Source organism: Urocitellus parryii, chromosome 14, assembly GCF_045843805.1.
Source record: "Urocitellus parryii isolate mUroPar1 chromosome 14, mUroPar1.hap1, whole genome shotgun sequence".
In the NCBI taxonomy this organism is placed as follows: Eukaryota; Metazoa; Chordata; class Mammalia; order Rodentia; family Sciuridae; genus Urocitellus; species Urocitellus parryii.
Window position 1 is genome coordinate 16,181,209 of NC_135544.1, and position 27,591 is coordinate 16,208,799.

At 35.5% G+C, this 27,591-nt stretch overlaps 1 protein-coding gene across 1 annotated transcript; it reads left to right on the plus strand.

Moving 5' to 3' along the window:
* Window positions 1-447: 447 nt before the first annotated feature.
* Fnta (farnesyltransferase, CAAX box, subunit alpha) lies at window positions 448-25,858 on the plus strand. The gene is made up of 9 exons (XM_077792584.1): window positions 448-687; window positions 2,992-3,077; window positions 7,794-7,908; window positions 12,112-12,216; window positions 16,790-16,916; window positions 18,309-18,457; window positions 22,529-22,591; window positions 24,775-24,946; window positions 25,211-25,858. Exons 1-9 carry the CDS (start codon window positions 485-487, stop codon window positions 25,331-25,333), a joined length of 1,143 nt encoding a protein of 380 aa, XP_077648710.1. The 5' UTR covers window positions 448-484; the 3' UTR covers window positions 25,334-25,858.
* The last annotated feature ends 1,733 nt before the right edge of the window (window positions 25,859-27,591 follow it).

Below are 27,591 nucleotides of genomic sequence, written 5' to 3' on the forward strand. Positions count from 1 at the left end.
CGAAAATCCTGGATTAATGAAGTTTAACAGTCTTTAGCATCGGGGAATAAAACCCCAGCGAAAACATGAAGGCCCTTAAAAGGTTAAAGTGGAGCCCTTATCAGTTAGGATAAGAGGGTTTGTCTTGAGCTGCCCGCCCGCTGCCCTTAGCCAGGGCTTCTAAGTGCAGAGATAGCCAACTTCGTTACTGGGATCCCCCACCAGCACTAATAGCTTCTGAAGTGACAAGTCTTCGGGGTGGGGGCGGCCTACAGATTGCAAGACGTGTGTCTAGCCTTGAGCCCCGTGGGGCCGTCGCGCACGCTGTCCCACCAGTGTCCACGCCCCTACCCAGAGAACACCCGGCCCCGCCCGGACCCTCTGGCCCGCGTCTCGGTGGCCGGAAGCAGGACACCGGAAGTGGGCCACGAGAGGGAGGGGAGCAAGGGGCGAGGCTGCGGGGGGCGGGGTCTCCGCCACCACCTCCGCAGCGGGCCGAGGAGAGATGGCGGCCGCCGAGGGGGTCGGAGAGGCTACACAGGGTGGTGAGCCCGGTCAGCCGGAGCAGCCCCCGCCGCAGCCGCACCCACCGCCATCCCAGCAGCAGCAGCAGGAAGAAGGGATGGCGGCCGAGGCCGGAGGAGCAGTGGCGTCCCCTATGGACGACGGGTTTCTGAGCCTGGACTCGCCCACCTATGTCCTGTACAGGTAACGCCCCCGAGCCGGGCCGCGGCGGAAATTCTGCCCCGGTACAAGCTTCCGGCCTCTGTTCTGCCGAAGTTTGTGCGGCCCGGCGGGCTGGCAGGCCGAGAGGTAGCTGGTTGGTTGGCGCCAGCCCGCGACTCTCGCGCTCCTTCCCAGATTGCCGCTTCCCGGAGGCAGCGCTGACCCCCGAGAGACATTGCGGAGTCCGGGCGCCAGGCACGTCTCTGTGGCTTCCCGCAGGCTTGAATGAAACGTAGAAACTACAGAACACCGGACAGCACTCTTTTAGGTGTCATGATTCATACACTTAAGAAATTTCCCGCTCTCTTCTATAGTCCCAGAACGTTATCCTGTTAATGACCATAATGAAAATGGAAGGGTTAGGGTGCGGTTTTTATAGAATGCCAAGAAAATAATTATTTAATAAAGAGCCAGCTTTCTCTTTAAAAACGAGCTGTACTGGCTTCCTGCGGTTTGTTCTGCCATATTAATAAAAGGTATAAGAATTTCAAGGACTGAGACCTTTTCATTTAACCATTATTTTTGCCCCTCCTGTCTCCAGGAACTGAGTTAGGCCGTGAGCGTGAAAATAGAATTGTTACCTAAATTCTCATATGCATCTCCTACTCCTGGTCCCTTGTACTAGCAATATGAAGGTACTGCTGTAACTTTCTTGCCTCTTTTCCCGATCTCTGCCAACACCCAGTCTAATCCCCATCTGTTCCTTGTGTTCAGATAGTAATGTGGATTGCCTAGTTCTTGGGAAGCTGCAGAAACAATCAGAAAGTCCTTCTGTCTTCTGTAGTTCAACCTAAACCCATTAGATGGCTTATTTGCCTTGTTTTTATGAATGAGTGAAAGTCACTATCTAGTTTTCTTTTTTGTTGGAGCTAATATTTTCCAATTTAAATTGGTTTGTTCCTGTAATCTTCAGCCTCCTCTTTGGATTGTGAAATGCTCAAGTTTCTTCACATGACTGTCTAATTTCCCAGTGCCTAAATGACAGTCTTATGTTTCTCGTGCTATCCCGTAGATTCTAGGTTTCACATCTCAGGTCATTGTTTCTCCTGTGTTTCTTCCTGTATGAGGGGCACCATTTCAAGATTGTAAGCCACATATCTCTGCTGTGAAATAGCTGATGAGTATAGAGAGGTAAAGAGTGAGTGAAAGAGCCAGGCACAGTGGCACACACCTGTAATACCACCCACTCCAGAGGCTGATATAGGAGGCCAACCTCAGAAACTTAACAAGTTTTCCGAAACAGTGAGAAACTGTTTCCAAATTTAAAAGTTAAAAAATGGGCTGGCAATGTAGCTCAATGGTAAAGCACCACCATATTCAATTCCTTGTACCAAAATAAATAAAGCAAGAAAGAAATAGAGGGTGAAAGGAAGAGAATGTAAGTAAAAGACAGTTAAAATAAATTTGATCACATAGGGCAATTCACATTGAAATTTCTGTAAGCACCTATAGTTGCCACTCTACTGTTATTTTAGCTTGATAAAGAGTAATATTCATTGAATACTTATTATATATTGTGCATGTTTTAATAGCATAGTATTTCATCCTCAAAATAGCTTTCTAAGATTGATTAATAATGTTATCTCTGTTTTTTTAATGAAGAAACTGAGTCCCAGAGAGATTAAGTAACTTTTTCAAGGCCACACAGCTAGTAAGAAGTAGAACTGATATTCCAGTTTAGGCAGTTGTTAGATTCCAGAACCTGCTCTCACCTTTTGCTACATCCTTAGCCCTAGAACCTGCTCCCTTAATGGCCATCAGGGCCACCTCTCTAGTACACAGTAGATTGTTTACTTTGATTTTAAAATGTCAGTCCAGACTGGCTGCAGTGGCCGCAGCCTTATAATCCCAGTGACTCAGGAGGTAGGACAATCACAATTTTGAGGCCAGTCTTAGCAATTTAGCAACCTTCAACAAGTTACTGAGACCCTGTCTTAACATAAAAAATAAAATCCCTGGGTTCAATTCCCAGTACTGGGGTAGGGGTGGGATGGGGCAGGGGGTCAATTTATAGTAAATTATTACTCAGATTTTAAAAATTGCTGACTGATTCCAGTCTTATTAGATCAATGAGATTGATTTCTAAATTGTATACTTGCTGCAAAAATATGTTTTGCCACTTCTAAAACTAAATTTGAAAATGTTGATTTATAAGCTTTTTTAAATGTAAGATCTCTGTAAGTTACTAGTGTTAATGTAAGTGTGATTATTGCCATTTTTGAAAATGCCAGTTCTTCTAATGTGTTTGAATGTAATCACTGAAAAAAAAAAAATGTATGTTTTCAGGGACAGAGCAGAATGGGCTGATATAGATCCAGTACCACAGAATGATGGCCCAAATCCAGTGGTCCAGATCATCTATAGTGAAAAATGTAAGTTTATTTTTATTAGGAAAAGGTCTATAAGTCAAACATTGTTTCAGTGTCAAATTCACAACTATGTAGCAAGATGATTGATAGGTTTTTGTCTAATAAGGATCTGAATTACTTATGATGAGTTGATTTTTTTGGGTTTTTTTTGTGATTTATTTTTGCAATTTAAAGTTTTATTTTGTCCAAAGAATGGAGATATCCTAAGTGATGAATGTTACATTATAATACATAATAGCTATTATGTGATTGTACTTTTCATTTGCTATTTAATCTGTGTGTTAGATAACAAATGAGTTACTGTTTTATTTAGAAAAAACTTTGGTTGCTGAAACATCAGCATTTTTAAATATATTTTGACAATGAATGTTAGGTTCAGTTGGAATATGTTTACTGATATTAAAATGAATGGATTATTTTCTTTGACAAAGTGTCATTCTTTCCATGATGAATGTTAAAATGCTTTGTAAATTGAAGGTCATACAAATGTTAATTGTTAGTTGTTCTAGGAAAGGGTAAATGAATAAAATGGAATGCTGGTTTTGTAATTTTGTGTGTGCGTATGGTATTTTTTTTTCACTTAAAGTTTTGTTATCCAAGATCTTTCCTCTTTTACAAAAAGCATATATTTATTTATTTGCTGATTAGGAAATAATGACAAGAAAAATTTTAAAAGAAAGAATAGTAGTGTGGGGTTTGTCCTATCAAATATTAAAAGGTACTACTAAATAATTAATGTGGGATTAGTATACAAATAAAGAGATAAATAAGGACTAAAAGTAAGTTACCAGAATATATGAAAACTTAGTATAGGATACATTCCATACCTTTATAAAAAAGATAGATTGATCAAATTAGTTTGATACAGTAGGCTATGTGTGTAGATAAAAGTTGAATTATATCCCTATCTCATAGCCTTTTTTTTTTTTTTTTTTTTTTTGGTAGTGGGGATTTAACCCAAGGGTTCTTTCCCACTGAGTAACAGCCCAGCCCTTTGTACTTTTTATTTTGAGACAGGATCTCACTAAGTTGTTTAGGGCCTTGCTCAATTGCTGAGACTGTCCTTGAATTTTTGATCTTCCTGCCTCAGCATCCTGAGTTGCTGGGATTACAGGTATGTGCCACCATACCTGGCTCCTATCTCCTATCTTAATGAATATGAAAATAACAGATGAACTAAAGTTCTAAAAGTTCTATTATTAGGCTAGAAGTAAAATAATTCATTAAGGATAAGATAAAAATGTATAATTATATAAAAATGCAAAATTTCCATATTTTGAGATATATGAACAAACAATTTACTAGAAGAAATAGAAATATCTATGAAGAATTTCAGCATTACTAATAATCAGAAATATAAATACTTTTTCAGATTGATAACTACCTATAACAAAAATGTTGGGGAAACTGATAAAATCATACATTTGTATTGGGAGTAAATTATTAATCTATTGTGGAGTAGACAGTACTTCAAATTCTTATATATGCCATAGTTAGCAATCACAAGGGACAAATATAGATAGGTTTGACCTATCAAAAATTACTGGGTTCGGCTGGGTTTGTGGCTCCATGGTAGAGCACTTGCCTAGCATGTATGAGGCCCTGTGTTTGATTCTCAGCACCACATATAAATAAATGAATAAAATAAAGCTCCATCAACGTCTTAAAAAAATTACTAGATAAACATCAAAATTTAAAGTTACATGACAAAAGAATCCATGAACAAGTTAAAAAACAAACAGCAGTGTGGGAGAAGATTATATGGTAGAAAACAAGATTGATAATTAGTATTAAAATGAATTCCTACAAAAGGATAAGGAGACTAACAAGGTAATCCCAAAAATGGACAAAGGGTATAAACTGGTAGTTTATGGAAAAGGAAATTCCACTAGTCATTAAACAGGAAAAATCCATCATTATTAGGAATAAAATATATGGAAATTGAGAATGTAATTTTTTACGTATGAGTGAAATGGCAAAAATTAAAACTATTAAGATTCATACATTTCATACAGCTAGCCATTTTAAGAATCATTGTGGTATAGCTATTGAAATGGGAAATTTTTAGATCTTATAACCTGGCAGTACTGCTTCTAATTATATATTCTGGATTCACTTTGGCACATGGCACAGCAAGATATGTGGTAGGCTTAGAGTGTAGATTTTAGCCAGGCCACCTGGTTCAAATTCTGATTTCACCATATTGCTAGTTCTGTAACATTCAACAAGTTATTTGAACTCCCTGGACCACTCATTGTAAACTCCCTGGGCCACTCTTTGTAAACTCCCTGGACCACTGTAGAGGCCAGTGGTAGAAACTATAGATTGAGTGAATTATTCACATAAATAATAGAGCAGTGTCTGATTCACAGTAAACACCATGTATATTTGCTGTTAAAATTTGCAACATTTTTTTTGAAAAAGCAGGGTATTAGAAACTACCTGTATATCTTTTAGATAAAAATAAAACTTTTGTCATATAATCAAATACTACATAATATTAAAAAGTTTTAGATCTATTATGGACAGATATCAGAAACAATTGCATGGAAAAAAGTTGTTTTGGAAACTTTGAGTAGGACAATATATTGTTTATTTTTGGTACCAGGGAATGAGTCCAGGGACACTCAATCACTGAGCCACATCCCCAGCCTTTTTATTTTTTGAGTCAGGAACTCACTAAGTTGTTTAGGGCCTCACTAAGTTGCTTAGGGCCTCACTAAGTTGCTGAGGCTGGCTTTGAATTTGTGGTCCTCCTGCGTCAGCTTCTTGAGTCGCTGGGATTATAGGCATGTACCACTGTGTCCAGCAAAGTTTATAATTTTTAAATTATTTAAATATTTTTGTTTGCTTACTTATTTATTTTTTCAGTACTAGGGATTGAAATGCTTCACCACTAAGCTACATCCCTGGTTCTTTTTATTTTTTTATTTAAGACAGTCTTGCTAAATTGCTGAGGCTGGCCTCCACTTGCCTCAGTTTCCTGAGTGGTTGGGATTATTGTCCAGCAAAAGAATATTTAATATAAAATGAAAGCTACAGAAAAAACTTAATGAGTATGAGATTCTATTTAGTTAGAGGTTAGTCAGCAATTTCTGATTGATTAGGCTTCGGTTTTATTTTGCTATTTACATTGAATTGGCTTTTGCTTTACTTACATAGAAACCTAAGGTGCTAGAGCTGTGTTACCTATTGGTCACCCAGTTAATTATATCAAGTTAACATGTTATAATAATCATTTTATTATAAATTAAAATTTCTTTTTTTTCTGAATTATTAGGGATTGGACCCATGGCTGCACGCATGCTATGCAAGCATCTATACCACTGAGCTACATCTCTAATCCTTTTTTTCTTGTTGTGAGATGGGGTCTTATTAAGTTGTTGAGCCTTGCTTTGAATTTGTGATTCCCCGCCTCAGTCTCCCCAGTAGCTGGGATTATAGGCGTGTGTCAGTGTGCCTGGATTAAATTTAGTTTTTTAAAGTTAGTGTTTAAAAGTCATCTGTGCTCCTAAGTACTCAGGAGGCTGAGACAGAAAGATTGCAAGTGAGCAGCCACCATAGGCAACTTGGCAAGGCCCTGTTTTAAAATTAAAATAAATAAATAAATAAATAGGTTTGGGAATATGCCTTAGTACTTGATCCTGGGTTCTATCCCTGGTGCCCCTTCTCCCCCAAAAGATACTGTTTAGAAGCAGGTAATCTTTGTGTATCTTATACTTTATAAAGAGCTATAATTGTGCATATTCTTATCTGATACTTTCAGTGTGATGGTTATAGTCTGACACCAAATGGTTTTCCACACCAGGCAGTTCTTTAATTCTCAGTAGACACTAACTAGATGTCCTACAATTTCCTTCAGTTCTAACATTAATTCCTAGAGTTAGCACACACACCACAGGTCAAGGACATAGTTCTATAAGACTCTTCTCTATTGTAAATGCTACTCACAGGTCATGAGTTCCCAGATTATCCGCATTTTCTGTCCTACTTTGCACATATAAGAGTATTTATAAGAAAAAACTTCCTAGAACTCAATTTCTTGAATCATTGAATATGTAAGTTTTGATTTTTAATAGATATTACCAAATAATTTCCCATAGAAGTTTATACTAGTTTATACAATCTGTAATAATACATGCATGAAAAAAGCAAGGGCCAAAGTGTTGAGTGTGCTATGATCTCGTTGTTGTAAAAACTGAAGGATGGAATGAAATATACAATTGTATATGCTTAGCATATATTTGGCAGGATATATTACAATCAGTTAACAGTGGTTTCTGGAGAGGAGGACTGGGAATTTAGTGGAATGGAAATTTAATGTGAACCTTTTATACTCTTGAGTTTTCTGCCATTTTACTATATATTTTTTCAGTTAAGAATCTGATCAAAATAAAATAAGAAAAACAGCTATGTGAATGTATTTGAATACTACTTTTAATTTTACGTAAAATCTTAAGGAGATTTGCAGTTTGGCATTAACCCGTTTAAGTGCATATAAATAATAAGCATGGTTAGACCTGTGTAGCTTGTATGTTGACTGTGACACAGTATTGTTGGAGTGGCAGTCACAGTCATTTGATTCTATTTCACTTACTGATATAAATGTTACATATGCAAATAAAATGTCTTTCTATGTAAGTACAACAGCTTTTATGTTATAGTGTTAATTTTAAATAAGAAAGGTAGTCCTAATGCAGTTGTGTGTTCTATCTCCAGTTAGAGATGTTTATGATTATTTCCGAGCTGTTCTACAGCGTGATGAAAGAAGTGAACGAGCTTTTAAGCTTACCCAGGATGCTATTGAGTTAAATGCCGCCAATTATACGGTGTGGTAAGTAATACACAACTTTGAGATATTTTCTGCTTACATTTCTCAGGTTTTAGTTCAAATGACTTTTCTTTATTTAACTGAATTTTAGTTTCTATCAAAATAATAATTCACATATGGGTGTAAAAGTCAGAAGTTGAAGGGAGAAAAATCTCTTCCCTATTTCTTCCCACGACCAGGGTCCCATTCCCCAGAAGCAGCACCTATGCTCTTGTTTTGCTTTTCTTTTGTTTGGAGACAAGATCTTGCTATGTTGCCCAGATTGGCCTTGAACTTGTGATTTTCCTGTCTCAGTCTCCTGAGCAACTGAGATTATAGGCTCATGCCACTGTGCCCACTTGTTATTTCTCTACTTAATTTCTGTATGTTAGATAATATGGTTTGCTGTTATTTTTATTTTTTACATTTTAAAACATTTTAGATGATATCTATTCGTTCCTTGAAGATGGAGTGTTCATGTACTACTTTCTTCCCTTCATCACAAATTAATTATCAGTTCCTAGTTCATGCTGAACCACATTTCATAGTATATTCACATATCCCTTAACAAATAGCCTTTTTTGTTTGGTCTGATTTTCTTTGTACCAATAAGTAATTCATCTCCCAGACATTCTAATTTATGTAAATGTTTTATTATTATTGAATATAACAGGTAATCCTTGCATTCCATTTTTCCCCCCTTCATTTGTTTGGGTGCTACAAATGGAGTCTTTAGCTCTTTCATCTGTGTAGTCTTCTATTTTCCAAATCCCACATCTTTCTCTTCCTTGACTTACTTTCTCATTTTAAAAACAAAGTTCTGAGTTTTTTGGTTTTTTTTTTTTTTTTTTTTTTTTGCGGTGCTGGGAATTGAATCCAGGGCCTTAGCACTTCCTGGGTAAGCACTCTATCACTGAGCCAAATTGCTAGCTTTACTTTCTCATATTGTAGAAGGCATACTTGACTAGAAGAAAACTTATGGATGGATGTGTGGTCAACAGTGTTGGAGATTATACATTAGAAATCTTAAAATCTTCCTTCAGCTTTATTAGTAGAATTCTACATTCAAAATCATTTTCCCTAAGAAGAATTTTACAACTGCTTTCCCATTTCTTTTGCCTCTGTGGTTCAGGTGAAGATTCCCATTTCTTTATTTGAACCTTTTTCTCTTTTTTAAGTTCTAGGAATTTTTGTATGTTCTTTAAATAATTTCTTCTCTGTTTTCTGTCTTTGGAATGACTTTTAGTTACATGTTGTACCTCCTAGATTGTATTTTCTTTATTTTTATTCCTTTTTTTTTTTAAATTTACTTTTATGATATTCCTTCAGTTTTATCTTCTAACTCTTCTATTGATTTTTAAATATTTTTGCACTCATTTTTAATTTCTCAGAGCTTTTTTCCTTAATATTTAAGAAAAGACATCATCTTGCTTTTTGATTCCACGAATGAAATATCTTTCCATCTGTTTTTTTTTTTAATTTTAATATTTATTTTTTAGTTATCGGCGGACACAACATCTTTGCTGGTATGTGGTGCTAAGGATCGAACCCGGGCTGCACGCATGCCAGGCAAGCGCGCTACCGCTTGAGCCACATCCCCAGCCCCCCATCTGTTGTTTTAGTCTCTTTCATATAAAAGTTTTTCTATAAATGATTGGTAATTCTTGGTTCTCCTTTTATACTCATAATGGAGAAAGGAAAAAGCCTGATTGGAACCCCTATGCGTGGCATGATTTATCAGTTATAAAGTTACCGAGATGGGGATGTGGCTGTTTTGAAACTTTTGTATATCAGTATTTTGTTTTTTTTTTTGTACCAAGGATTGAACTCAGGGGCACTCAACCACTGAATCACATCCTCAGCCCTTTTTGTATTTTATTTAGAGACAGGTCTTGCTGAGTTGCTGAGGCTAGCTTTGAACTCAAGATTTTCCTGGCCTTAGCCTCCCAAGCTCCTGGGATTACAAGCATGTGTCACCATGCCAGGCTCAATATTTTTTTTAAGTCTTTTTCTTAGTGTGTTTCTCCAAAGAGGATCCATCTGATTTATTGTCTAAGAAAAACATTTGCCTGCCACAATTCTGGGGGATCAGGCAGGGAAATATGTTAGGAAAGTTTCACTGTTTAGTGTATCAACTTTGTTTTCCTTTTTCTTCTTTTTTTTGCGGGGGGGGGGGGGACGGACGGACAAATCAGCCTGTTAGACAATTTCAACATTTTTTAAAAAATCTATTCTTTTGTTTAAAATTTTTTTGAAGTTGTAGATGGACAGAATGCCTTTATTTTATTTGTTTATTTTTATGTGGTGCTGAGGATCGAACCCAGTGCCTCTTACATGCTAGGCAAGCGCTCTACTGCTGAGCTACAGCCCCAGCCCTTATCTATTCTTTATTTTATCTTGTTTTAATTTTTTTCAGTTTTGTATATTAACATTTTAAATGTATTTATTTCCATTCTTTACCTCACCCTTCTTTGAATGTACCTAGTATCAGTTTCTGCTTTAGGTTTTTCTAGAAAATTAAAATTGTTTCCTGCTCAGGTCAGGAGATGTCACCTTTCTGATCAAGGTGAAGGGAAGGATTGTGGCTGCTAAGAATGTTTCTCTAGACCTTGCTGTATTTTTTAGCCTCACTCTTGACTCCCAGTTTTGGAAAAAAACCAGTACCTTCAATTTTTGAAACTTTATTAAGGTTTCCACTACTGTTGACAGGTTTATATGATTCCTCCTGCCCCCACCTGCTCCTCAGTACTTGGCATAAATCCAGAGTTTCCTGTGTGCTTAGCACTGAATAACATCCCCAGCCATTTTTATTTTATTTTGTGATTTTCTTTAAGTTGCCTGGATTAGACTTGAACTTGTGACCCTCCTGCCTAAGCCTCTGAAGTAGCCAGAATTATAGGCATGTACCACTGTGCCTGGCCTACATTGCTTTTCTAAGTCAGTTAAAAACTTGTCTGTTTGCTTACATTTTCTATAATTTTCTTTATCTCTTATACTTGCTGTGGTAACCCTTTGCACCATTTCTCCTTGTGGATTTATATCTTCTGTATTGCTTTAATATCATTTTAGTGGGGTTTTATTTAGGGAATAAGAGTAAACCTATTTAGTCTACCATGTTTAACTGAAGTCCTCAGTAGGATATTCCATTATTTTATGGCTTTAATATGTACTTTCTTAAATTTTAAGAAATTACTGACTATATGGCACAAAGGAACTTAGAATGCATCTTAAATTTTCCTAAGAAATTTATTTGCTGTTTTTTTAAACGCACTATACCTGAGTTCATTACCCATATTAACCAAGTGTTTGCATTTATATGCTCTATTAAGACAATTTTCTTGGGCTGGGGATGTGGCTCAAGCAATAGCACGCTTGCCTGGCATGCACGGGGCGCTGGGTTTGATCCTCAGCACCACATAAAAATTTTAAAAATAAATAAATAAAGATGTTGTGTTCACCGAAAACTAAAAAATAAATATTAAAAAATTCTCTCTCTTAAAAAAAAAAGACAATTTTCTTTAATAATAGTAAGAGAAAAATGCTGTAATCTCATATTTTGCATTTCAATTTAAAAGATAACTTTTAAAGTAAGTTCTGAACTATTTGTCTCTTAATATATATTGAGTTGCAAATTTTTGAAAATTAGTTTACTAAGATTAGACCAGTACTGTCCATAGAGAATTTCAAAAAAATGAGTTGACTCCACTTTCTCTTTAATTTCAGAAATTATATTTGCTTCACTTTTAAGTTTTTTTAATAATCTGAAATTAATTACAAACATTTTGATGGTGGTTCTAGAAATAGAATATTTGATAATGTTTATAATGGAATTAATTATTATATGACTAATATAACCTACATGAGCTAACTTTTCTATATAAGGAAAGAAATGTCTTTGCTTTTTGTATTATATAACACATGTAATCAGAGTATTACCTGAAAATAGAATTTAGTTGCCTTTTCAATTCTTAAGGTTCCAAAATCTACTTTTTTTCTATCATATTTGTTGCCTTTTACTCTTTTTTACTTTAAATGCTTGATTCATCCAGTTACCAGATAGTTGTATGAATATTGACGATTTGTGCACTTAAATTAAAAATTATTTGTTATATAAAATAACTGACAAAAATTTGTCTTAACCGTATTGTTCTTTTAGCTTTATTTCATACTGTTGATAGGCAACTTAATTGGAGTAATGAGACTTTCTATGCTTGATGTTTGCTGTAGGCATTTTCGGAGAGTTCTCTTAAAGTCACTTCAAAAGGATCTACATGAGGAAATGAACTACATCACTGCAATAATTGAGGAACAGCCCAAAAACTATCAAGTTTGGTAAGATAGAAATGTTATTATGCATAGGTTCTGCCAGTAGATGATGATATAGTAAAGGATTTTTTTCTTGTATTTACTTATTTTTTGCCCTCCTGGGGATCAACCCCCAGGCCCTTGTACATGCTAGGCAAGTGTTCTACCACTGAATATCATCCTAAGCTTCTTTATAATTTAGAACTTTACATTGGGGCTAATGTTACCTGCCCCACAGGATTGTTAGGAGGATTGTTTGGATTTTGATCTAGAATGTTCCCAAAAGGCTCATGTGTTGAATACTTGGTCTTCAAAGTTCAGAGGTGGGGCTTTTGGAAGTGATTAGATCATTAGGGCTCTAATGCCAGTGATGGATTCATAGGTGAGTGGACTATTGGAAGGGGATGAAAACTGTGGGAGATGGGGCCTACTTGGGGGAAAAGGTCCTAGGGGAAGTGCCCTTGGAGACTACATCTTGTCCCCATCCTGCCCCAGCTCCTTGCTGGTTTTGCTCTACTGTGCCCTTTTTCCATGATATTCTGCCTCACTAGAGGCCCACAATCAACAGAGCCAGGTGGCCATTTACTGAAACCATAAGCCAAAATAAATCTTCCCTTCGAGTTGATTTTCTCAGGTATTTTTTTACAGTGAAAAGAAGCTAACACAAGGATTAAATGAGAACTATGTTGAGTGATCAAAATGGTGTCTGCTCCACAATTAACATTCAAATGTTTAGCTGTTATTATTATTTGAAATTTCAGAATCACTGTGCAGTTGCTGCTAATGAGAAAAAATGTGAGTAAAAATATCTGAAAAATGTTTTCTAGAATTCTGGATATAGCTCAGTGGTGGAAAGCTTGCTGAGCATGCGCAAGGCCCTGGATTCCATCCTCAGTACTGAAAAAAAAGCTTTCTGTTTGGTGTATTATAAAATGACTTTCTAATATTTAATCTTTTATTCATTTGTTTATTCACAGGCTTTGTATTAGTGCTGAGTATACAAAGGCTTTGTACTAGTGCTGAGTATACAAAGATGACCAAGACACAGTCTAATAGGGAAAGCAAATAATAATATAAGTTACTTTATAAAGCAATGCAAAAAAATATAATGGTAGAATTTTTCAGCATATGCAAAGATAAGAGTATGGAGATTGTTAGGATGGGAGTAGTGGAACACAATAGGGGAAAAGGGAGGAGTCATGGAGCAGGGGCACAAAGAATAAATAAGAAAGATAATTTGAATGGTGCCCAGTCTCTAGTGTGAAGCCTATGAATGGTAGCTATTGTTGCTGCTGTTATGATTGTGGTGTGGCAGTAAAGAAATTATGCTGAAGTAGAAGAGGCAGCATGGCATACTACCAAGAGCTCTTTCCACTTTCTTGTGGATGGACCTTTATTTTGTTTATTTGTATATAGTGCTGAGAATTAAACCCAGTGCCTCACGCATGTGGAGTTGTGGAGACACAACTCCAGCCTGAGCTCTTTCCACTTTCTGTGCCACGAACTGCCTGCTTAGTATACCTGTCTTCTCAACTCCAAAATGAAGTTGCCACCATTTTATCTTCTCTTGGCATAATGTCCTACACACACACACCACACTATCCTTATGTCAAGATTTAAGGAAGACTTCTGAAGAAAAACCTCTGAGGCAAGGAAAATATTCTTAGTAGAAGTATGGGAAAGCAGCTTATTCATGGAACTTTGTATAATTCCATGTGTTTTGTGGCCCAGCTGAGGAATATTCTGCCCAAATATTAACATGAATCATCTAACATGTATATAGCTGATTAATTTTCAAAGAATTAGAACATAATAGACCCAACAGCGAATAACTCAGTATTATTTGACACATGGTAGGGTAGCTTTTGTACAGATTTCTATTTGTAAACAAATTGACCTCTGAAGCTTTTTTTTTTTTAACTAGATTTTTGAATTCCTAAGAAGTTACATTATAAAATAATTGTTTTATTGAGAAAAAAGAGTTTAGCTAGAGAATTAATGTACCTTGCGGTTTTGTTTTATGTTAAGGTGTTTTTATATAAAAACAGTGTTGCTATAAAATTCAGATATCAGGCATTCTCAATATAATTTAGTTTTTGGCTAAAAAGAAAAAAAAAAACTTTTTTCTTTTCCTGGGTACTGCAAACACTGCCATTAACACCTTAACAACCATTTTTTCTGAAAAGCAGAACACTGACCCACCTAAAGCAACTAATTGCTATTGAAAACTCAATAATGTTTTAATTTTTTTGTTGTTGTTGTTGTTTTGTTTTTGTACTGGGGATTGAACCCAGGAGCGCTGAGCCATATCCGCAGCTCTTTTTATTTTTTCATGAGACAGGGTCTTGCTAAATTGCTTAGGGCCTTGATAAATTGCTGAGGCTGGCCTTGAATTTGTATTCCTCCTGCATCAGCCTCCCAAGTAACGATAATTATAGGCGTGTGCCACTGCACGGAGCTTAGTTTTGATACATTTTAAATTGCCCACTCTACTTGTTTCCATTATAACTAGTAGAGTGAAGTAATAAGTTGATAACTTTTTATTAAATTACCACTGTGAGATATTATGCTATAAACTAATTCCCTGTGTTTAATAGTCGTTAAATCTTGAATATCAGAGAGAACATCTTGATATTTTGTTCTGAGCAGTCACTTTGATATACTGAAGGATCTAATTCTTAACTTTTTCTTAAATTATAGAATTCACCAGGAACCTGAAAAGTAAAACGCTTTCTAGTGTTCACTGACTTGAAAGATTTCTAAAATAAGTTCAGTAATCTTTCTCTTTAAGAGGATTTTCTCCTTGATTATCTTGCCTTCTTAATATTCTGTAAGATAAATTTTAAAATTTTCAGTGTGTTTAGAGTAGGTCACCAATTAAGCACTAATGCTTAATTGTAACTTTTTTTCTGTAACTCCTGTTCACATTAATATAATGAATACAGTAGATTTTTTAAAAAATCAATTTTGAGATATAGTTCACATATGTTCATTCATTTAAAGAGTATGTAATTCAGGGGCTGGGACTGTAGCTCATGGCAGAGTGTTTGCTTAACACGTGTGAGGCACTGGACTTTAGCACCACATAACAAATAAATAATCAACAAAGATATTGTGTGTCCATCTTTAACTGAAAGAATATTAGAAAAAAAAAAGAGTATGTAATTCAGCTGGGTGTGGTGGCGCACACCTGTAATCCCCGCAGCTTGGGAAGCTGAGGCAGGGGGATCACGAGTTCAAAGCCAGCCTCAGCAAAATTGAGGCGTTAAGGGCTGGAGATGTGGCTCAAGCGGTAGCGCGCTCGCCTGGCATGCGTGCGGCCCGGGTTCAATCCTCAGCACCACATACCAACAAAGATGTTGTGTCCGCCGAGAACTAAAAAATAAATATTAAAAAAAAAAAAAAAATTGAGGCGTTAAGCAACTCAGTGAGACCCTGTCTCTAAATAAAATACAGTGCTGGGGATGTGGTTCAGTGGTTGAATGCCCCTGAGTTCAATCCCTGGTACCCGCACCCCCCCCCAAAAAAAAAAGGAATATGTAATATATTTGCAGATGTGGCAGCCATTGCCACAGTGATTTTTTTTTTTTTTTTTTTGTACGAGGGATTGAACCCAGGGCCTCACAGGTTAGACTCTACCACTGAGCTATACTTCTAGTCCTCAGAGTAAATTTTAGAAATTTTCACTTATAGATTTCTGTAACTGTTTTAGCTTAAGGAAATTGTAAAAATGGAGCCTAATATAAAACTCTTAGTCTTATCCTAGTATAGAAACTCCTGTTTTGACAGACTTGCAACTTGTAGCTATTTATTCTCCAGGGTAGAATTGAATTTCATTGTACTAACTGGTGGAGTGAAAAGTTGCTTAAATGGTGGCATTTTGAATTTAGGGAAAACTGATAAACTATTTAAAATTATATTTCATAAAATAGTATCACATTTCTTCTAGTCTCTCCTGTAATGTCTTTTTTTGTTTCTTTTTTTTTTTTTAGTTGTAGTTGGGTACAATACCTTTATTTTTACGTGGTGCTGAGGATCGAACCCAAGTCCTTACTCATGCTAGGCGAGTGCTCTACTGTTGAGCCACAACCCCAGCCCTCTTGTAATGTCTTTTTTTTTTTTTTTGATACCGGGGCTTGAACTCAGGAGCATCCCAAGCCCTATTTTGTATTTTGTTTAGAGACAGGGTTGCTTAGCACTTTGCTTTTGCTGAGGCTGGCTTTGAACTCGAGATTCTCCAGCCTCAGACTTTGGAGCCCATTACAGGCATGTACCACTGCACCTGGCTTGTTTCTAAATTCTAAAAACAGAATTTGTGATTGTCAAAAGATAACTGTACTTCCAGGTTTACTTCCATCTTTAAGCCTTACGTATCTAATTTTATACACAAATTACTGCTTTATATTTCTCAACCCTTGCTTAGTGTTCTGAAAATTTTCTCATTTCTTTTATATTAGATTTTCTCTCTAGTAGTGTCTTTAATTAGATATGAATATTTGTTTCTTGAGTGTGTTTCCACATCACCTAGTATAACCCATGTAGATGATTTGTTAGCTTGGATAAATTAACACAAAATTTCTCTCCCTTCTCTGGGTTTCAGGCACCATAGGCGAGTTTTAGTAGAATGGCTAAAAGATCCATCTCAGGAGCTTGAATTTATTGCTGATATTCTTAACCAGGATGCAAAGAATTATCATGCCTGGCAGCATCGACAATGGGTCATTCAGGTATTACCTTTCTTTTTATAGTATTTTTCAGAATTTTATTTTTTAACTTAAATAATTAAAATTAGTATTAGAGGCTAATTAAATTTCCAAGCCAAAGCACACATGTAGATCATTACACACAACATAATAAAGAACTGTTAAGATACTTAATTAAAATGTGATGTTCTTCATGGTGGTTAATCTTTATAATCTCTGAGTTGGTTAGTGAATAGGTTCATATTAAAGAATAATAATAGTAAACTGATAAACAGTTAACACATTTCAGATTGAATTCTCATTACCTCTTATATTTGTTAGCAAATTGAGCATCAAAATTAGTAAAATGTTAATATATCAAGAGCATGTATTAAGGTTTTTGCATATATAAATTTCAGAATATGGTCTTATCATAACTGTTACTTATTGTATATCTACCCCTCTGTTAAATTTATGCTAAATTCTAAATAAAATAGTTACAACTTTCACACTAGACATTGTATTTATTTTAGCAAACAATTTTATTGTTTCCTATAAATTTTTTCCAGGGATTGCTATTTCATGTTCTATTCATTATAACCAGAGCATTTTACTAAATATTTTTTACTGAGAAATTTTAACTTCAAATTTAATTAATTATATATTTTATAAAAGTCTTATTGAAATTTGTAATCATATAAAAGTGCATGTTATACACATCCCTATCTATTACCATAACAACCTGAGAAGTAGAATATTATCAATATCTTTGAAAAGCCACATTAGCCAGTGTGTTTCTTACTGAAATTATGAAAGATTTCCATGAGAAAGACTCCAAAATATCCTTCAATTGTTGCTTGTGCATTTTTTTTTAAGCTGTATATGAACACACAGTATCTATTTATTTTTATGTGGTGCTGAGGATTGAACCTAGGGCCTCACACATGTGAGGGAAGCGCTTTACCACTGAGCTATAGCCACAGCCCCTGTACATTTTTTTTAATGATTTTTTTAGTAGTAGTTGGACACAATACCTTTATTTTATTTATTTTTATGTGGGGCTGAGGATCGAACCCAGCGCCTCGTACATGCTAGGCAAGCGCTCTATTGTTGAGCCACAACCCCAGCCCCAGTTTTTTTATTCCCCTCTGTTTCCTTGACCTGTGACTGTTCCCTCTCTCTACATACGTGGTAAATCCTTTTTCTTCAGTTCCACCTTTTTAGCTTTACTCATGTTTTATTTTTACTTATTTTTTTGGTGGTGTGAGGATCTTGTATGTTGTTCAGGCTTGCCTTGAACTTGTGATATTCCTACCTCAGCCTCTCCCATAGCTGGAATTACAGGTGTGCATCACCATACCCTGCGTGATGTTTTGTTTTTAATATTTACAAATAATGGGACATTTCTAATTGTGTTTTTAAACAACTTTCTTCTAGGAATTTAAACTTTGGGATAATGAGCTGCAGTATGTAGACCAACTTCTAAAAGAAGATGTGAGAAATAACTCTGTCTGGAACCAAAGATACTTTGTCATTTCTAATACCACTGGCTACAGTGATCGTGCTGTATTGGAAAGAGAAGTCCAGTAAGTAATGTCCTTTACTTGCTCATTCATTAAAAATCTGCATGCCTACTATGTTTCAGGCATTGGGAATAAATCAAAGACCAAGACTGCCCCAGATCCTATAATCATGGAAGTAAAATTGGACAGAATAGAAAGATGAAACATACAGTGATAAATTTACAAATAATGTAGTATGCTTCTGTGTTTAGTGTCTGAGGTTTTTTGAAATATCGTTGCTACTAAAGATTGGAAATAAATCAGATTTTATAGTGTCCAGGAAACTTTATTTTACAACTATCTCATTAAATCTGTTGCATTTTTGATAATAATTTCCAGATGCCATGTTACTGTATTATAGGGTTCTGGACCAGTTCAGTCTTGGTTATCTTTTATACTGTGGGATATTTCGTAGCACTCCTGGCTTTCAACAAAAATTTCTCTAGACATTGCCTAGTGTCCTTATTGGAGCAAAAATTCATCCTCATTTGAGAGCTTCTATACAAAAAGCTATTATAAGAACTAGAAATTTCTGAATTGTCCTGAATTTGTGTATTATGTGTATAAATAGCAATCGTCATTTTTTTCTGGTCTAATTTGCCATTTTGTCTCCCTGTATTTGACAATCTGAATGTGGATTTTTTTAAAAAAAATTTGTTTTAGTTATACATGGACACAATATCTTTATTTTGTTTGTTTAATTTTATGTGATGCTGAGTATCAAACCCAGTGCCTCACATGTGCGAGGCAAGTGCTCTGCTACTGAGCACAATCCCAGCCCCTGAATGTGGATATTGTTTTTAAAGCTTGATGAGCTCATAGTAAAATTTTAATTACAAAAGTTCTTTTAATTATTGTTGGGAAGAGCAGATTTATAGCACATCTGCCTGTAATCTCCCTTGACCCATTTTTTTTTTTTTCTCAGTTTAAGGCAGCTAACTCCTCTCTTATCTTTTCTATATAAGGGTTACAGTGGCATATATTTTTTTTCTTTTTAGTGTTGAAGATTAAACCCAAGGCATCATATATTCTTTACCACTGAACTATATCCCTAGTCCCTAGCCCATATATGTGTGTGTGTGTGTGTGTGTGTGTGTGTGTGTGTGTGTGTGTGTGTGTGTGTTTTAAAAGGCTTTAGTCCAGTATCCTCCATTCACTCTCTGCTCCAGGCTTTCAGACCTACCTCTCTTCCATCTGAAGCTGCACTGTCCAGTATGTAACTACTAGTAACATAAAGCTATTTAAATTTAAATTAACTACAATACCACAAAATTTAAAATATACTTCCTTGCCTGGCACGGTAGTGCACACCTGAAATCCCAGTGGCTCAGGAGGTTGAGGCAGGAGGATTGTGAGTTCAAAGCCAGTCTCAGCAACTTAGTGAGGCCCTAATAAACTCAATGAGACCCTTTCTCTAAATAAGATACAAAAAAAGGGCTGGGGATGTGCCTCAGTGTTTAAGTGCCCCTGAGTTCAATCCTTGGCACATACACACACATAAAAAAAAAAACACACAACAAAAAAATAGTTCCTCAGTTGCAGTAGTCACATTATTTCAGGTACCCACATGTAGCTAGTGACTACTGTACTTGACAACATAGATAAAGAACATTTCCAGCATCAAAGCAAGTTCTTCTGGAATTGCCACTGCACCTGGCTATTCCATGTATTTCTCTTTGCATTGGATTTCTTGCCAAAAAATAGAATGCTTCAGGTTATTTTATCTTGAATTGATCCAATTGAGAATGGATTTCAAATATTGTATATTCCTAATTTGCTATGTCTTACTTCATTAAATTTTTTTTTATTTTTATTTTTTTAGTTGGACACATTATCTTTATTCATTTATTTTTATGTGGTGCTGAGGATCGAACCCAGGGCCTCGCATGTGCTGTGCGAGCGCTCTACCACAGAGCCACAACCCCAGCCCCAACTTCATTAAAAATTGAATGTGACTGGCTCACTTCTGTAATCCCAGTGATTACAGAGAGGTTGAGGCAGAAGGATTGTAAGTTCAAGGACAACCTTAGCAATTTAGTGAGGTCCTAAGCAAGTTAGTGAGACCATGACTCAAAATTAAAAAGGACTGGGGATATAGCTCATTGGTAAAGTGCCCCTGGGTTTAGTGCCCTAGGGTTCAGTCCCCAGTACAAAAAAGAAAAATTGAATATGAAGTTTGGAAAATGCAAGTCTTTTAGCCTTTAGAGGCAGATCACTAGTCATCTGTTATTAGATAGAAACAGAAATAATCAGTCAAGAATGTAAGAGCTTTCTATATTTAAAGTTTGTTTTTCCCTCAGGATGTGTAGAACAAATATTTTAAATATTGATAGTAGCCATACTTCTAGAATTTATAGTTTATTAAGTATATTTTTAACTTTATAGATAGGTGTACCTGATTGTGTTCCTCAGTTTTTTTCCATTCATTTTTTTTTCCTATGCAGTATAGTTATCAGGGGAAAAATATACTGAATTATATAATAAAAAATTAAAATCAAAATCTCTTATTCTTTTTCCTCCTTCCTGCCACTCTCTAGAATGAGCTATAATTATATACATTTATACATGGATTTATAAATAACATTTGCAACCTAGACGGTGACATATAGGCATTGATTTTTTTCACTAACTGTATCGTGGCCATTGTTTCCATGTGAATAATGGTCTACTAGTACCATAGGTTAGGTATCTTTTATGCAGAATACTTGGGACCAGAAACATTTCAGATTTTTGGAATGTTTACACACACATATATATATATATATATATATATATATATATATATATATATATATTTAGATATATAGATATATATATATAGATATGATCAGATATGTGGGAGATAGAACTCAAATCTAAACACAGAATTAATTTATGTTTCATATGTGTTTTATACACATAGCCTGAATATAATATTATACATATTTTTAGTGCACCTGTATTTTGACTATGTGGTATCATGTCAAAACTCAAAAATTTTCAGATTTTGGAGCATTTTGGATTTTGGGTTTTCAGATTAAGGATGCTCACCTGATAATTATAGGATTTATCTAACATTTACTGTACACCGTAAATTCGTATTTAGTTCTCATAACAAGTCTCAGAGATACTCATGAAGAACTTGAGTTTTCAAGTAATTCTGTAAGTAGGATTTACAGGTAGGTAGTCTGACCTTAAAGTTCATGTTTTCACCATTAAAATAGATGACACATTAGTGTACATTGCCAAAGTGAAATTAAGAATCTTCTACTAGGACCAGCTAAGACCTACACAGACACAATATTCCAAATAACTGAAAAGGTTAGGTCATGTCAGGGTGGTTAGAAAAATCTTTTCATAATGTTAAATGAGTTTGTTACTCCTGTGAAAAAATTCCTATTGTAATAGCCCCAAAGCAAGAACAAGATCACTAAGCTTTAGTCAGTTCTTTGCTCATGTGAAGCATAGTTTTGTAGATTCCTTAGAATTTGTGGCAGTTGCATCTGAATTGTATTTAATAATCAGGGTAAAGAGAAGAGAAAGGAGTAGGGAGTATCCATTTTGACTGTGAAATCACATTATAGTTTAATAGTAATTTTATTTTGAAAGGTAAGGAATATGTACATGTTGTTTAATTTTTATTCTTTGTATTATTTCTACCCTACTTTTAATTATGGCTTCTAAGATTATGTTAATTACCCTTTTTCAGTGACTGAGGACTTAACAGGCATAAATTGATGTTTGACTTTTTTTCCTGGATTGTTTTACCATTAAAAAGAAAGTCTCCACCTTTCCTTCAAACAGAAAAAAATATCTTTCATATTAATTTTCTTTCTTGATGTGAATTAAAGCTTTATGTCAGTTAAGTGTTATTCCTCGGAATTAGACAAGAAATATGGGAGGGAGGAACTATCTTGAGTGGACAATTGCAGTTTTGGGGGTTCTCTAATTTAGATATGAGCTAGAGCGGTGGCAAGGCCAGTTGAAAGAGATGTATGTGGAGTCTGACACAGCAAAAACACTTTCCTAGGTTTTGTCATATTTGTTCAAATTGTATCTGATTGTTGCACTGCTCTTTTAAAATTACACACTCATTTGTGGGTTCTTTTCTTACAGATACACTCTGGAAATGATCAAACTTGTACCACATAATGAAAGTGCATGGAACTATTTGAAAGGGTAAGAAGTTATTTTTTGCTGGAGATACACCACACACACACACACACACACACACACACACACACACACACATATATAAATAAAAGCTGCTAATATATGTATCATGGAATGTATACCTAATTAGATTTTCTTATTTTTTTTTTTTTTTTTTTTTGGTACTGGGGATTGAACCCAGGGGCTCTTAACCACTGAGCCATATCCCCAGCCCTTTTAAAAAATTTTTATTTTGAGATTGGGTCTTGCTAAGTTGCTTAGAGCTTTATTAAGTTGCTGAGACTGGCTTTGAACTTGTGATCCTCCTGCCTCAACCTCCTGAGCTGCTGGAATTATAGTCATGCACCACCACATCCAGCTCTTCTAATTAGATTTTATTTAAAAGGAAACTAAAGAATTTTTCTTTTTTTGAATCTAAGAGCAGAAGCATAATGGTAATTTTGGCAATTCCCAAGAACTGTGCCCTCTACATTTCTTCTCTTCACCTCCTAAGCACATACCAATTTTTTTTTTTTTTTTTTTTTTTTTGATACTGGCAATTGAACCCAGGATGCTTAACCACTGAGCCACATCCTCAGTCCTTTTTATTTTGAGACAGGATCTCCCTAAGTTGCTTAGGTCCTTGCTGACTTGTTGAGGCTGGCCTGGAACTTGTGATTCTCCTGCCTCAGCCTCCCAGGTGTCTGGGATTACAGACGTATACCACCATGCCTGGAAAGTAATGCATATTAAATTATATTTATGAATCCTCTAGGGTTTTTGTGAAAAATTAGAATACAGACACTTAGGTTCTGCCCAGCTCAGGATTACAATAAAGCACAGAGGACTTTTTACAGATTACACAGATGGGTGGCCAGCATTTCTGCTTTAGTTGCTAAAGGTTTCCAATTATAAATCTTAACAGAAACATTTCACTTGTCTGATACTGACATAGCCAGGCTTACTGTTGAATTTAAGGCCTTTAAGGAAACTGGTCCCAAAGAGCACAGTTTGGAATCCAGACACATTTAGAGATATGTTGGGAGTTGGGACCTATAGTCCCTGAGGAGTTAAAGAGATGAGGAACCATCTCAAGAAGAAACAGGGACATTTCTCCATCTCTCTTCACTTAAAAGATGATTTATTTTCTGCTTTAATTTAATAAGGTGCATATTCACATTATACATGATTACTTTTAAACTTTTTTTTTGATCTCTTGAAGATTTTAATGCTGTTTTCGCAAATAATAGTTTCTATAAAATTTTCTGATTTATAGTAAAATGTACTAACTTAAAACATGTGCTGTCTCCCACACTTTTTTGCCTATCATTTTAAACTGAGAACTGGGTGTTTTTAGCCCAAGAAACATTATGTCTTGCATACACTTTAACTACATATCTTAGGAATAAATGAAATCTGTGATATTTTGGAAACTCTTAGTGTATATAAAATGAAAAGCTCTGTCAAAATGCACTTTTCACTGGGAAAAAATAAATAAAACAAATAAATGGATCTATACAAAACAAACATTAACATTGGTAGTCTTAATTGTGGGACAATCTATAAGAAGCACATTTGCCTTTATTTACCCAGAGCTGCTCAACTTTCAAGTTATGAATTTTAAAAATCTTAACAGATTTTATTATGTTGACATTTGTTTTTCATTCCACATCATCTTCAGCCAAGCTCTGAGCACTTAAAATTCTCTTAATTGTTGGGAACTTAGTCAGAAGCATCTGGAACACTGCTGGTGGAAGAGTTTGCTGTAACACTTAGCAACTGCTGTGGCTGTCTACACACAGCAGTTGCATTTGTCTGATGGTCCACACCTTTCTCATATTCATGTTCCCACAGCCTGTTAAGTTGGGGTTGCTCATCCTCTAGTGGTTGAAGTAGACGCAGTAGCTGATGAAGGGCTCCCCCACATGCTGGCAGTGGTGGCGCTGTTCCAGCCCACCATCTTCTCTTGGTGCAGCCATGTCTCTGCGGGCACTGGGAACAAGGCTTGCCACCTGCCGCTCTGAACTTTATTATTTTTTTAAACTAATTTTACTCAGCTTCTAACTATCCACGATAAAACTCACATAATTTAAAATTTTCATTTTGTTTCAGCGTCATTTATTCAAAATAAGTCTTCTTTCTTGCTGTGTTTCTCTTTGATCTTTCTGTTGTTTTTGTTCTTCTCAGAATCAAGTATTATTTTCTTTCAGGATTTTGCAGGATCGTGGTCTTTCCAAATATCCTAACCTGTTAAGTCAATTACTTGATTTACAACCAAGTCACAGTTCCCCCTACCTAATTGCCTTTCTTGTGGATATCTATGAAGATATGCTAGAAAACCAATGTGACAACAAAGAGGACATTCTTAATAAAGCATTAGAGGTAAGCTGGTGTGACTCAGTATTTTTCTCTTAGGCATCTCAGAATTGGCTGTACCCATTACCAGTAATATTCATGCCCCTTTTCAACATAGGTATTCAGAATTCAGTGTAGGGTTATTTCTGGTTTAGGGCAACATCTTTGTCAATGGTGAACATAGTATATAGTATGTAACTCTACAGTGTGTCCATTTGACCGTGAACAGAGTTAAATTGTGTTGTTTCAAAGGCTTATTTACTTTAATAAATTTTTATTTTTTATTTTTAGTTATGTGAAATCCTAGCTAAAGAAAAGGACACTATAAGAAAAGAATATTGGAGATATATTGGAAGATCCCTTCAAAGCAAACACAGCAGAGAAAGTGACCTCCCAACAAATGTACAGCAATAACACCATCCAGAAGAACTTGATGGAATGCTTTTATTTTTTTAAGGGATTCTAATGAGGAATTTGAAACTAGATCGATCATTCCCTTACCTGTGGCCTAAATATGCATTGCACAGGTATTGCTTTTTAACAATAACTAAGTGTGATGTTCTTTGGGTGCTGCTGCTATTCAGATTAGCTCTAAGAAATTTGATTCTTTTTAAAGTAAAGTAATTGGAGGGGAGGGGGGAGAAAAAAATGTCCTATAAAGGAACTACCACTTTTGTAGTCTTACCAACATTTACTCTAATCCCTTAGCATCAACTCTTCCCTAAAGGATTTGTATCAGTAAAGACTGTAGATAACTTGTATGTAATGGATTTGAGGTAACTTAAATTTTGGTTCAGTAAGCAGGGGAATACAGCTGTTACATTAGAGCTGCTATGCTACACTCACAGTATCTTGCTTTCACTGTAACCAACTAATGCCAAAAGAATGGTTTTATAATAAAATTACAGATGTATTTAAAAACAATACCATGGTAGTTTGGCTTTTTAATAGCATATAATTATATACTAGGGATATTGCTTCAGTTTAGAAAATCAATTGAAAAACAAATGAAACTGTAGAAAACAGATAAATGATTATGCTAAAGGAAACATTAACTGTTAAAATGTGAATTGTTCAGTTCTTGACTGCAAGCAACACAGTCCACTCAAGGTAGTTTTAAACCAGTAATTATTTCATCTTCTAGAAGTACACCCCTAAACCATACTAGGGACCTGGACCATCTAATTGCTGCTGCCTGGGCCAGACTCAGGAAATTGCATAATGAGGAAGCCACAACCTAGGTTACTAACTCCAAGCTAGTGGCACACATGCTACCTTCCATAAAAACACATCTTCTTCCCTTCCCATGTGATGAAGTTCCAAATGAAAGACTCAGGTTATTGCATCTGATTGGGAAGAACTGTTATATTCTGATTGGGTGTTTTAGTGATGTATAAACCTTAACTGCAAAGGAATCTGAGAAATATAGTTTATATAGTTTTCTGGCCTCTATAATTTAGGAAGACATGTTAGACGGGAGTAGGAGTGGAACATATAAAGGATTCTTGTTAATGTTCAGAGCACCAAACTGTAACTAAAGAAATTATATACAGTTGAATAATCAATCACCTTTTCTCAAGATAAATTTAAGAAATAAGAATATTTAAATAGAGAAACATATTTGAGGAGAGTTGTGTTTTTTTAATATTTATTTATTTATGTATCTTTAGCTTTAGGTGGATACATTAGTTTGTTTTTATGTGGTGCCAAGGATCGAACCCAGTGCCTTCTGCATGCTAGGCGAGCACTCTACCACTGAGCCACCACCTCAGCCCCGAGGAGAGTTGTTTTTAACATGTTTTTGTCAGTTTTTTTAGGATTCCAAAAATCTCTGATTTTTATATTTGAAATTGGCATAAGGTGTCTTCCCTAAGTATTTAATTTCAACAGTGTTGTAAAAAAACAAGTGTTTAGAGAAATTCATATAAGATTGAGTCTCAGAAACTACCATCAATGTCCCCAAATTGACTAGATTCAGGGCTGCTGACTCAACAAAGCTCATTAGAGACTGTTTAATGAAAAGAATAATGGCAGTTTATTAATTTACATTGAGAAATAAAACTCTGAAGCAGACCAAAAGGTTGCATCAGGGTAGCCACTTCGCATCTTTTGCCTGAGTTTAAACTGTGCAATCTTTTGATTAAAAGATTGTGTAGTGAGCTTTGAATCAGCTAAGGAAGCTCCATAATTTAAATGTATAATTATTTTAGGCTCTGATCATCCTAATGAGGGCCATCTAATGGGCAAGTGGATACATAAACCTGGCAGCACACTTTCATTTTATTTTTTTGTTTGGTTTTTATGGGACTGGGAATTGAATCCAGGGTCTTGTTCATGATAGCCAAGCAGTCTACCGCTGAGCTATAGCCCTACTCTTCTATTTTCATTGTACCAACAATTCTCAAAGCGTGGGTTGTAGAAGGGATCTGCTAGTTCAAAACTATTTACCTAATAACACTATCATTGTTATCATTCACACTATCATTCACAATTTTCTGGAAAGGGTAAGATCCTCCCTCTCCAACTGTCTAGATAGCTATGTGAGTTTAGATTTTATTCACATACTTCAGTCAAAACACTATATTATACTGGATGCGGTGATGCATGCTTTGTAATCCCAGTTAATCAGGTTGCTGAGGCAGGAGGATCACAAGTTTGAGGCCAGTCTGCGA

Excerpts from the sequence above, each read along its gene's own strand:
- Fnta (XM_077792584.1), top strand. The coding sequence starts at position 485 with ATGGCGGCCGCCGAGGGGGTCGGAGAGGCTACACAGGGTGGTGAGCCC. Across the intron at positions 18,458-22,528 it reads GTATTGGAAAGAGAAGTCCA|ATACACTCTGGAAATGATCA; the intron begins GTAAGTAATGTC and ends CTTTTCTTACAG. Across the intron at positions 22,592-24,774 it reads GCATGGAACTATTTGAAAGG|GATTTTGCAGGATCGTGGTC; the intron begins GTAAGAAGTTAT and ends ATTTTCTTTCAG.